This window comes from Lingula anatina, chromosome 1, assembly GCF_051362555.1.
Source record: "Lingula anatina isolate TDL-2025a chromosome 1, LinAna3.0, whole genome shotgun sequence".
Taxonomy (NCBI): Eukaryota; Metazoa; Brachiopoda; class Lingulata; order Lingulida; family Lingulidae; genus Lingula; species Lingula anatina.
Window position 1 is genome coordinate 25588609 of NC_141767.1, and position 11335 is coordinate 25599943.

At 33.1% G+C, this 11335-nt stretch overlaps 2 protein-coding genes across 2 annotated transcripts; one reads left to right on the forward strand and one right to left on the reverse strand.

Annotated features, from left to right (window-relative positions):
- Positions 1-66: 66 nt before the first annotated feature.
- Positions 67-3348, forward strand: LOC106169008 (tektin-1). The gene is made up of 7 exons (XM_013548289.2): positions 67-205; positions 653-854; positions 1061-1226; positions 1417-1545; positions 1725-1868; positions 2155-2377; positions 2675-3348. Exons 2-7 carry the CDS (start codon positions 665-667, stop codon positions 3029-3031), a joined length of 1209 nt encoding a protein of 402 aa, XP_013403743.2. The 5' UTR covers positions 67-205; positions 653-664; the 3' UTR covers positions 3032-3348.
- Positions 3264-11329, reverse strand: LOC106169006 (tRNA (uracil-5-)-methyltransferase homolog A). The gene is made up of 20 exons (XM_013548285.2): positions 11172-11329; positions 10461-10741; positions 9962-10053; positions 9578-9653; positions 9227-9284; positions 8958-9036; positions 8488-8542; positions 8096-8190; positions 7875-7923; positions 7558-7618; positions 7328-7434; positions 6894-7040; positions 6495-6598; positions 6214-6265; positions 5791-5851; positions 5443-5570; positions 4931-5006; positions 4600-4719; positions 4216-4315; positions 3264-4050 (listed from the first exon to the last, which is right to left on the reverse strand). The coding sequence occupies exons 2-20, from the start codon at positions 10728-10730 to the stop codon at positions 3918-3920; spliced, it is 1863 nt and encodes a 620-aa protein (XP_013403739.2). The 5' UTR covers positions 10731-10741; positions 11172-11329; the 3' UTR covers positions 3264-3917.
- Between the last annotated feature and the right edge of the window lie 6 nt (positions 11330-11335).

The following is an 11335-nucleotide window of genomic DNA, read 5'->3' on the forward strand; positions in this document are numbered from 1 at the left end:
GCAGCACTTTGTTGCTCTGTAAAACAATTGTGTTCCTGCTGCTGCCCCCTTTTGGTAAAATTGGAAAACCTTTGTTTTGTTTTAGCAACGTGACTGTTGCTATGTTACTGGGTCTATGAAAGCAGCAACACGTCTTTCATTCGTAAGCAGAGTTTAGACGGATCAGTCTGCTGAACTTGTGGTGTTACAGTGACAATTCAAAAAGGTAAGCATAAACTCAAGATATTTTAAACGAAACGATCTCGAAGGAATATGAACAAACGATTTTGAATAAAACGTTGAAATAAGAATTTGATGAATCGATTATTTTTGCCATTGCCGAGATGTAAAACTTTTTAATGCCACTCACACTTACTTAGATTTAGTTGTAGTCGAATCTAAATATTCAGTTGTGTTTATTGATATTCTCTATAAATCTATACAATCTAAATCTGCATAATTGTGGAGACTCTTTGCAAATACTCAGTAGACACAAACATATAAAGAAAAAATTAATGCATACTTGTTTATCCGTATTATTTGTTTGATTGTAATTGTTTTAGTGGTTTACCGGTGACACATTTTTGTAAGTTCATCTGTTTTCTTGAGGAACAAATATCAAACAAGTCAAATACAGTGAGAAATATAATAAGCAGTTTAACAATTTTTTCAGACTCTCATCAGAATGGCTCAGTTAATAAAACCACCAACTGTCTTCAATCACTCAGAATGGACAACATCCAATAAGACAAAATTTAGTAATGCTGAAGGGGAACGAGCAGCAGCAGAACGATTGGTAGATGAATCTAAAAGACTCGCAGATGAAACTGAAAAGAGGACAGAGTATACTCAGCGAGATGTATCAAAGAAATTAGGTAATAAACTTTAATATAATATTATGTATTTGAAAGCTGCTTTAGTGAATGAGAGATGATGTAAAATATGGGTCTATTTTGTTTCATATAAAACCTTCATTCCATGAATAGGCTAACAAGCTCTGTACTGTGTGATTTGTTTAATTTAAATCTTACTAATACATGTAGATCGATGCATTTACATTTTCCTTTTTTTCCCCAATCAGATCAAAGAATAGCAGACTTGGACTTTTGGAAGAGTGAATTGGATAATAAACTTGCTGAACTTAAAACAGAAATTGACAACTTGCTAGCTTTTAAGACCAGAGTAGAAAAGGCCATTGAAGCATGTGCTGAACCCCTCCATATTGCCCAACAGTGTCTAGCCAACAGGTGAGTCACAGCTTTGAGTTGTATAAAAAGTTTCCTAGGTGGATTTTGAGATTTGTAGTCTTCAATATAATCTGTTCAACAAGGAAAAAGAAACATTTCCAGAGATAAGCATTAATCATAAATTAAGTTGTTTGATCCACTATGATTTTATTGACCTGAAATTAATCTTTACATTTTATTTAAAATCTAGAGAGAAGAGGAAAGGCATTGATCTTGTCCATGACGATGTCCAAAAGGAACTCATCAAAGAAGTTGAAACAATCCAAGGAGTCATGGCTCTTCTGTCTAGAACACTGGAACAAGCAGTGGAACAGATAAGGTAGGATAATTACACTCTTGACCTTTGTATGCCAATATTCATGCATTACAAGCTTAAAATATACTAAATGTCCCAGATAAAAGCCTGTAACTATCAGTTCTGTAGGCTAACATTGACACCATGCTCATCTGATTTTGCTTAAAGAAAATACACCAAATCATACTTTCTTTACATTTTAGGTTAAACAGGAAAGCAAAATACCAATTAGAGAAGGATTTAAAGGACAAATTTACTGCTATGGATGTTGATGGATACTGTAAAGAATTGAGAAACAATTCTCAACACATACGCTATAAGGATGGAGTTACTAAAATCCAAGCAAAGTGAGTACAGCTGCATTATTCTTATTTCTGTAATGTAAATAACTATTTATATTTCTTGTTAAAAAGTGAATTAACTTACACACTGGATAAAACAGATGAAGTTTTTTATATATTTTATGTCATTACCTATCTTCCTATAGTTTGTTTCTCAGAAGGTGGCCTTTTGCAACAGTATTCAACATTATTCTAAGTATATTTGGTGAAAATTTTATGTGAAACATCCCCCTCTCCCCCTAAAAAAATTTTTGAAAAGTTGTAAAAACGAACAATTTCCTGGCTCTTGCAGTTCTGTCACCCCTGAGGACTGGGAGACCTATTCTAATGAAAACATCGCGAAAGCAGAGAGGGAAAGGTGCAACTCAGTACAACTGCGAACCATCATTGACGGTGTGCTGCAGCAGACCTGTAATGACATGCAGAAAGAATGCGAATGTGTTAACATTGCTTTCCAGAAAAGGATCGATGAGACTAAGGATACTAAAGGAAAGTTGGAAAACCATCTGTCTAGGGTAAGTGTTCTTTTCACAGATCAGATTTGATTATTTTGTAGCTAGTGATTAAATTGAAATAATAGAAACTACTGAATATCCCATTACTACTACCACTGCAGATTAGTTGTAAGTACAAGTAAAAAAATACTGAAAGTTACAGAATGATTAAAATTGATGAAAATCCCAGAAGGTGAATTACAATATGGTAAGAACACACTTGAATCCGATTATTAAAAGTCTATACTTTGAAAAAATTTGCCTGGATTCCTTCCTCAACATGTATTTAATCTGTGCACATACAATTTAATTTTCTAGGTTATTGCACAGATTAAGGAAATGGAAGAGAACATCAGCCGCCTGCAGAAAGCCATTGCAGACAAAGAGAACCCTATGAAGCTGTCACAGACCCGGCTGGACACTAGAGCACAGCGGCCAAATGTTGAGCTATGCCGTGACCCAGTGCAGTACCGCCTCATCAGTGAGGTGACGGAGATCCAGATGTCCATCGATGCCCTCAGGGAAAGACTTGCTCAGGCCGAGTCTTCTCTGAAAGGACTTATCCGTAACCAGCTGGACCTGGAGGAGGACATTGATGTTAAGGCAAACACGCTATTTATTGATGAGGTGCAATGCATGGGAATGAGGAAGAGTGTCAACATCAAACCTTTCTAAAATGTAAATGAACACAAATTAGAGAAAATTAGGAATTGGGATGAACTTATAATGACTGCATCATGGCATAATATATGAACTATGGAGTTAATGATTGTGAAAATAGTAAACCAGAAGATCCGAATACTGTGTGCACCTTATCTTTATATGTGGCATAAGTTTTGTTCTTGCTGGTAAATGAATTTTCTTTTAATATGCTTCTGTTCCAGTTTACTTTTAGTCAAAGATGCAGTATGTTATGATCTTTCAATTTATTTTCATTCATATGTAAAGAACATGTCATGTACATCTGTAAATAAATATAACATATACACATATTATGCATTTTCTTGGGTTTTTACTAATGTTAAAATGCATCAAGAAAATTAAATAATATGATTTCTGTAACTTAACTAACATTTTAAAATATATTATAAAAAAGAAAAGTCATTTATCATAAGAATAAACAAACGAAGCTTTCATCTATGTTTTTCATAAGACAACACTTTGCAATTTTCCATATAACCATTGTATAGTTTGAATTAATTTATCTGATCAGTTAAATTCTTTAATTTTTCAAAAATTTCTTAGATAATTGAATATTTTTTAGTCTCATGGAGTTTTGTGCCCTCAAAAAACACAAAATGCATATGAGTTAGGGTCTGCACAATGATATATATGAAAAATAATCACCATTCTAGATCATGTTTAAGAAAAATGTTTATCTTTTATTTTCACTGCAATGGCCAATGTATAGTTCTCATGGTACTCCTGTGAAGATCCACTAAACTAAATTTTTCCTAGCAGTCAAATTATACATTGGCTTCTGCCAAATGCATGTAACTGATTTATCAGCACACATTTTTTTCAATCCATAAAATCAAAATATCCTCATCACTTTGAGCCTTTAACCAGGGTTGTATCTTTCAAAGAGAACAACAAGTTCACAATGACTAGTGTGTGGAAACAGGTCCACAGGTATGGCTTTCACTGGTATAAATGGGGGACCCTTCATCTTCTTAGACTCTGGGCGTACAAAGCTAAAAAAAAAATGAAAGAAAACTTGAATTAATTTCTGATGAACAACGTCATTTCAATGTTTCTGTGTAACTTACTTTAAGCTAAGTATACTTAAATCTATATAGACAAAAAATGCAGTCAACATGAGCTGCAATTTTTTCTCAAGTCCAAAGTAGTGCACTTACTCTAAAAAATTTGACTGTACAACACTTTTGGGGCTACAAGACACAAATATCACTCTATTCAAAGCATGGCATCTCCTGATAGCATGGATAACCTTGGGGTCTGAAAGTGAAAGCAATCAGCAATGTAATTATGAACTAGTTCTACATTTATCACAATTAAATTGTATTAAATACAACATTACCTTGCATAATACCACTCTATTAAAATAATTCATTAAGCAAACCTTATGGCTTTTAAGTTATTTTTTTCAGATAGTCAGCACATTAAAACAATATTTCTTAAACTACACAATCATTTCCTTTCAAAAATGCCAGAAAAATATATTATTGTGCCAGCTATGTGAATGTAGTATGAAGTACAAATAATCACAAACTATTTCTTACGTAGGCCTGCCCTGGGAGGATCTACCACTGCTACTGCATTTCCCCAGCATGGACGGCTGGATACCAGTTCAGGGAGAACATCCTCTGCTTTGCCACAGTGGAATTCCACATTGCTGATATCTAAAAAATAATTGACATTATTATTATTATTATGAAATTTTAGTCACCTGAATCACATTTGGAAATTCACATTTTATTGTTCTCGGCTACATTTACAAACTATATACAGGCAATTTTAATTCACTACACGCATGCATACACACAAAACAGGGAAAAAATTGCACAGTTTCATGACTGTTGGATTTAGTGCTTCATAAAACATATCACCTACCATTTAGTTGTGCATTATGTTTGGCATCCTCAATGGCCTGTGGCACCATCTCTATACCTATTACCTTCTTCACTCTCTGAAATAAAGAGTTGAAATTCAACCCTAATTAATTAAAGCTCTCTTAAAGTTGTTAACCAAAAGACCACTTCAGACACTCAGAATCCGAAAAAGATATTATTCAAGAAATATTTACATGGGTCTACTTCATGACAGAACCACATTCCACCTGCATTCTCTGACAAGAAAATGTTAAGGTAGGAACTATTTAATTCTAAATAGAAGTAGCTATTACACTTTCCAGAGCACAACTACACTAGCATTGTTAGTAGAAAAGCTCTTCATCTGCAGTCAGTTAATGCCATACCTTTAAAGACTGTGTGAAGCATCAACAATAATACAAGATTTCTTTATAAATTATTTTTTTCAGATAGTCAGCACATTAAAACAATATTGTGTGAAGCATCAACAATAATACAAGATTTCTTTATAAAATACATAAAATTTAAGCTAACCTTGGCCAATGTAAGTCCAATAGTGCCCGTTCCACAACAAATGTCCAAGACGGTGACATCAGTGTTGATATTCTCTAAGCACCAGTCACCAACGACTTGATACAACACCTCGGTGGCCAGAGTGTTGACTGTGGAAGAAAGGCGGGTGTTTTACCTTAATATTCTGTGCTCTAGGATTAAATCAAATTCCTTCTCCGAAATTACCTAAAAGTTGCACTTGATTTACCATATACCAAGACATGAAAAGAATATGAAATATAACTTGCCAATAACAATACAACAATAAATGTAAACAAAAGATTTCAATGCAAAATTCAACTCTGATATATGTACAATGAATATGTTTACCTTGAAAGAATGCATCTGGAGATATCCTGAAGGTAAGACCAAGTAGCTCCTCAGATATATGCTGTAAAATAATAAATGTAATTATTTCCAAACTTAAGGCAGGCAGACAATATAGCAGTTTTTCTTGCCAATCGTAATTTCAATAATTTCAATTTCATGTAGTCTATTTAATGCCAGTTTGTCTGATTTTGGTGCCATCATCACATAGTATATACACATGGTTTTGCATTCTTGCTACTTCCTGTATCAGTGAAATAACTAAGTAAAAGGGCAAAAATCATTTATCAATCAGAACAAAACATCTTATTTGTGCTCGTATCTATAATCCACTAAACACACTACTTGGGATCATGTGGATCCACTGGCAACAATGCAACAGCCTGATGTCCCATTCTGGTGTGTTAACTGGAGTCTATATTGTACCTGTTCTCCGTGTAGAAGCTCAAAAGCTGGTTCACTGTCTCCACCAGTTACTCTAGGATAGAAAAACAAAATATGATAAATGTAATTATATGAAAATAATTCAAGAATTGTTTATCTCTTTACAGAAAACAAAATATGTGAACTAAACATAGAGTGAAAATGATTTTTAAATAAATATACAATCACTACTGCAAAATAAAGAGAAAAACAAATAATTCTTTGATGTTCTTAGGAAAAACATTGGAATTTTTTTCAAAATATGGTCAACAAATTAAACATACCTTGAAGATGATGCTTGAAAATACAGAGAAGTTATTCCACATGATTTTCCACCACCAGACACGAAATATTCTACCAGAGACTGTTTCTCTAATGCAAGTTCTTCCTGAATTAAAATGTACATATCTAAAATAATTTTTCTACAAAGTGTATTAGGTTTTCAGTCTAACTTGTGTGTTAAGTTCCAAAAAGTGAATAGAAATAGTTCAAAAGATGGATCTTCTTTTTAAAATGCATCAATAAAGAATTTCATTTTGCAGGTAAAAAATTGCACTTACCGAAAGATTTGAGGAATACTTAAACTCCATAAATTACTTCTATAAGACCCAGAAACTAAACTTCTGAATAACTTGATATGAAGTTTACATTTAAAACTAAAAGCAATCAAACTGAATCCAAACCTCAGTTAGTGACTGTGGATGAAATATTATAATTGCCATCAGATCTTTCCCCTGACACGTGCGGGCAGTCAGTTGTCTGTAGTGTCCAACTTGGAGTTCCGGATCAAACACTCCATATTTGGAAGTCTGAATATAATCTTGCAGAGCCTGAAAATTAAATTACAGAAAATGTGTTCAATGTAACTTTGCAGGCTTGTTTTTTAAATTTTATTTTCTATTACTATGCCAAAAGTTTGTTGATTTTCAAGTACTTCTTACAAATCAGATTTTCAAAGAGAGAAGCAAGCATTTTTCCTTCCAACTTCTGCACCCTTCTTACTAAAATGGATAGGGGTGATTATATTCACACCAAGATATGTAATATATATATATATATATATATATATATATATATATATTGTAGAAATCACTTTATGACAGGCAGTCTTACCCACCTTAGCCAGGTCTTTCATACTCTGAGGTAAGTTGATACAACCACTGGGCTCTGTCACTACACAGGTACCATCTCTGTAGCGCCCCATGCGGAAACCAACAACTTTGCCTGAAGATACAGTCAATATGCTCACAGATAAACACCGCAAACTTGATGTTTTGGTTAAATCATCCTACACCTTTAAAACTAATTAAAGATCAAAAATTTATCCAATGTGAAAGATCTACTTACCACCATCACTTCCTTTTCCAATAGTGAACTCACATTTGTTTCTATAACTTTCAAGGATTGGCTGAAAAAAAATCTAAACGTTATTTCCAACAAATGGAATCTATTGACTGATATCAGTAAAAGCCCACAACTGGGTTATCTTATGTGTCACAAAAACTAATATGAAACACATCCAGTACATGCTACAAAATAATTGCAGAAGAGATCAGCTTATACTTTCAGGGTACAGGTCTACATTTCTTTTTATATCTGTATCAAATATTTAAGATTGCCTCCCATACTGGCATGCATTAAAGGTCTAAAAAAACATCTCTTACTGATGGTTTGATTTCCAGTAAAGTGCAGCATTTTGACTGATGTGTTTTTCTGAAAAAAAAATGTTGAAATAAACTAAACATTTGATAACAATAAATAGTGAATATGTAACATTGGGGATCAGCTTTGAGTCTAAAAAATTGGGTTAAGAAAAAAAAAGCTTTCTCTATGCTTCTCCACATCTTAAAAATAAAACTGACTGTCACTGTGACATCTCAGTTACCTCTGATTTTGTATCCAAGACTTCAAATCCAGGTTCCCCTTTTCAATGACATGTGCAAACTTCTTCAATATACCATCCATTTCTGTTTGTTTGGTCTTAAACATAAAGAGTATGATTTTTAAAGCAAATTGAAGTACTGATATAAACACGGATGAGGCTGTCATATAGTGAAAAAGTTAGAAAATATGGCATGGGGTCCAGTGGGAAACCTAGGCCAATAATATTTTTGGCTCCTGAAAAGTCAGAAATCCACTGATAGTTAAGAAAATCTCATCCCTGTATAAAGAATAAGGGATTTACCACTAACTTCACCACTTCACACTGAATAAAATTATTGCAAATACTTAAGTTTTCTGCACAATCAACACTCTAAAACCTATAGGAAGAATTACCTGTATTTGCTCCTCGTATGGAACTTGCCAGAGTGGAGTTACAACATTATTCAGTCTACATGAAATAAATAGAGTAATGTGTTTATCAAAATGTACATTTATTTACATATAACTGTAATAAAATAACAAAAAACAAAAGCAGGAAGCCTTAATAGCATTAGTAGTAAAAGGTGCACATGCAGTGAATGAATTGTGCGCATGCAAATTGCTTTCGACGACAGCAGAGCGTAAAACTGAATGCGCAGAACGGACAAAAAACAAAGTTAAAATTGGGTTTTGACGAATAATATATAGATCTAATGGTGATGATTATTTAAGATAAACAATTTTAGACACCACTCTTATATCATCTCAAAAACTATGATAGCACCCTCCCTCGGTTTGTATGCCACTTTAAATAACACTCAAGGTATATATTTCTGAGTGTAAATAGAGTGTGAATCTGCATAGGACTTTTAAAATTTATATACCTTTCCTGTGGTGGAAGCTTATCCTCTTCTTGATTATCTGTGCCTGATCTGGCCTTCTTTGCTTGAGGTTCATCTGTATCTATTGTAAAAAGATAACTCCTTTCATGTCACCACTGTTCTTTAGAATTCTCTGTCCTCTCCTTTTCTTTTCATGTAAAAGCAACCTTCTAAAAAAACTCATTTTCAAATAATCAAAAAAGTATATCTTAAATATAAGACCCTAAAAACTCATCTACCACTTATGTGTAAAGAAGAAATTTAATTCATACCCTGTTGTTGTACCTCCAGCTGTCTCTTTATGAATGGATCTGCTGCAGGATTGGCTTTCTACGTGGAAAAACAGTACGTACTAAAACACATCTGATGAAATCTGACAAATTGTTCGAAGCACAAAACAGACATTTTTACATTACCATTGACATATTTTTTTAGTTATGTAATTTTTGGGTAAGCATTATTCAAATGCTAGCACCTGTCATTGTTTATCAAATTTATGCAAATGTTAAACAAACTGTTTCTCAATTTTATAATTTTAAGTCTTCTTAATGAAGAATCATAAACTATTTTGATAATTTTCACTAAGTCTTGTAAGGGTCTTTAACAGATATAAAGCCTTGTACCTTTGCCTGCAAAACCTGTCCTTTCCACTGATGACCATTTAAGACATTCAAACCTTTCTGGCGATCTTCCTCATTTCTAAAACTCAAAAATTCATGTATAATTCTTCCTAACACAATCCCACACGCACTTATGTCGTGTGTGTGTGTGTGTGTGTGTGTGTGTGTGTGTGTGTGTGTGTGTGTGTGTTAATATGCACACAGTCCTGAAATTATCAGTAAGAATCAATTTTATCTTAAAACAGTTGACTTTTGTACTGTTTTGAAATTTCCTTTTTTGATCTAAATTTGTTTTAGTCACCTTTTAAATATAGTGTCTGAAAAAAATTTAATCAAACAGAGACATGTACACAATTTCATTTCATAAATAATATTATGCCACCTCACCTAAAGGTAACGTATCCTACACTTCCATTGGCTGAGGCTGCCTTGATTTTCACTGGATTTAATTCGAGGTTAATCAACCTTTTCTTCAATTGCTGAAACAGATACCATTCTAATAAAAACAGAAGTTAAAAGAAATAAAATTTCCTTTAATATATATCATGCAAAAAATCAAATAAATTATTGGCACATATATGAAAAGCTATGTTTTTAATATCAATAACAGGCCATTCTTCAGTATCATGGTGACTAACAGAAGCAAAAAAGTTTGCCTACTTATAGATATTCGACACTGAATTTACTTACACACTTTTATTGAAACACTACTCCTGTTTGCCAAAACTCAAGATATAAAAGGTAAAAAAATTTAAAAATAAAATTTATAAATAATATAAATAAATAAAAAATATTTAAAAGAAATGGTGGCCATTGTACAGTATGAAAAAAAAATGTCTCATAACACAGAAAATAAAATATATACAAATATTTTTAATTAACTTACACTGAAACCAAACTTTCTAGGTAGATTACGAACTTCTATCTTAAATATTTCTGAAGTAAAACCTTCTCGTTTCAAGTATTCATATGGATCCAGCTGTGGTTTGTCTGGTTGTGATTCTGATTCTTCACTGTTTGGCCCTTGTGTCACACTTCTTTCAACAGTGATAGGATTTTCTTCTTTCATGCCATCTGTTTTTAATCCAGGGGAAACCATATTAGAGTTTGAAGGAGTAGCAGCAGCAGCAGCAAGATCACCCTCTCTTTCTTCCATTTTATTAGGTACTGTCAATAAAACAGGGAACATTTACAGTGATAAATTGACACTGACGAATTTATGATTTGACATTGAATGTCTTTGTTAAAAAGAACCACTCCACTCTTATTCTGACGACTAACACCATTCACTCATTCGTCTTTATATATTATATTCCCACTTGCTGTGAAACTTTTACTGGTCTACATACATATACTAGTATGCCATACGTGTATTGTAAAACTAGTTAACAAGCGCCACCAGTTTACCATACAAATGACGCCAGCGTAAAATCAACCTGTGCTATATATATATATATATATAAAAACATCCCTAGACTCGTACCTTGAAAATTAAACAAGTTGCAGCCTCACAATGCAATAATGAATAATAAGATAGAACACATAACGAATAAATCATAACAAGTCGGCTAAATACTTTCAAAAAGTCCTTTTTTACCTCTGTTAGTCTAATTCATAGTACAATCTTTCTAAAGTGATAACTCAAGGAGTCGCTATAGTTCAAAATCACACCCTTAAAGATAAACTTTCCCCTTTCATGTGAACCACTATGGGCGCAGCCATATTGTTGCCGTATGCTAAAATGCGGGGTTCTATCAAACG

What these genes read in the sequence shown, in the direction of transcription:
- LOC106169008 (XM_013548289.2), top strand. Translation starts at nt 665, where the DNA reads ATGGCTCAGTTAATAAAACCACCAACTGTCTTCAATCACTCAGAATGG. An exon ending in CAAGCAGTGGAACAGATAAG is followed by an intron (nt 1,546 to 1,724) that starts GTAGGATAATTA and finishes TTTACATTTTAG; the next exon opens with GTTAAACAGGAAAGCAAAAT. An exon ending in GTTACTAAAATCCAAGCAAA is followed by an intron (nt 1,869 to 2,154) that starts GTGAGTACAGCT and finishes TGGCTCTTGCAG; the next exon opens with TTCTGTCACCCCTGAGGACT.
- LOC106169006 (XM_013548285.2), bottom strand. Translation starts at nt 10,730, where the DNA reads ATGGAAGAAAGAGAGGGTGATCTTGCTGCTGCTGCTGCTACTCCTTCA. An exon ending in TGGAAAAGGAAGTGATGGTG is followed by an intron (nt 7,435 to 7,557) that starts GTAAGTAGATCT and finishes CTGTATCTTCAG; the next exon opens with GCAAAGTTGTTGGTTTCCGC. An exon ending in GTATGAAAGACCTGGCTAAG is followed by an intron (nt 7,041 to 7,327) that starts GTGGGTAAGACT and finishes TTTAATTTTCAG; the next exon opens with GCTCTGCAAGATTATATTCA.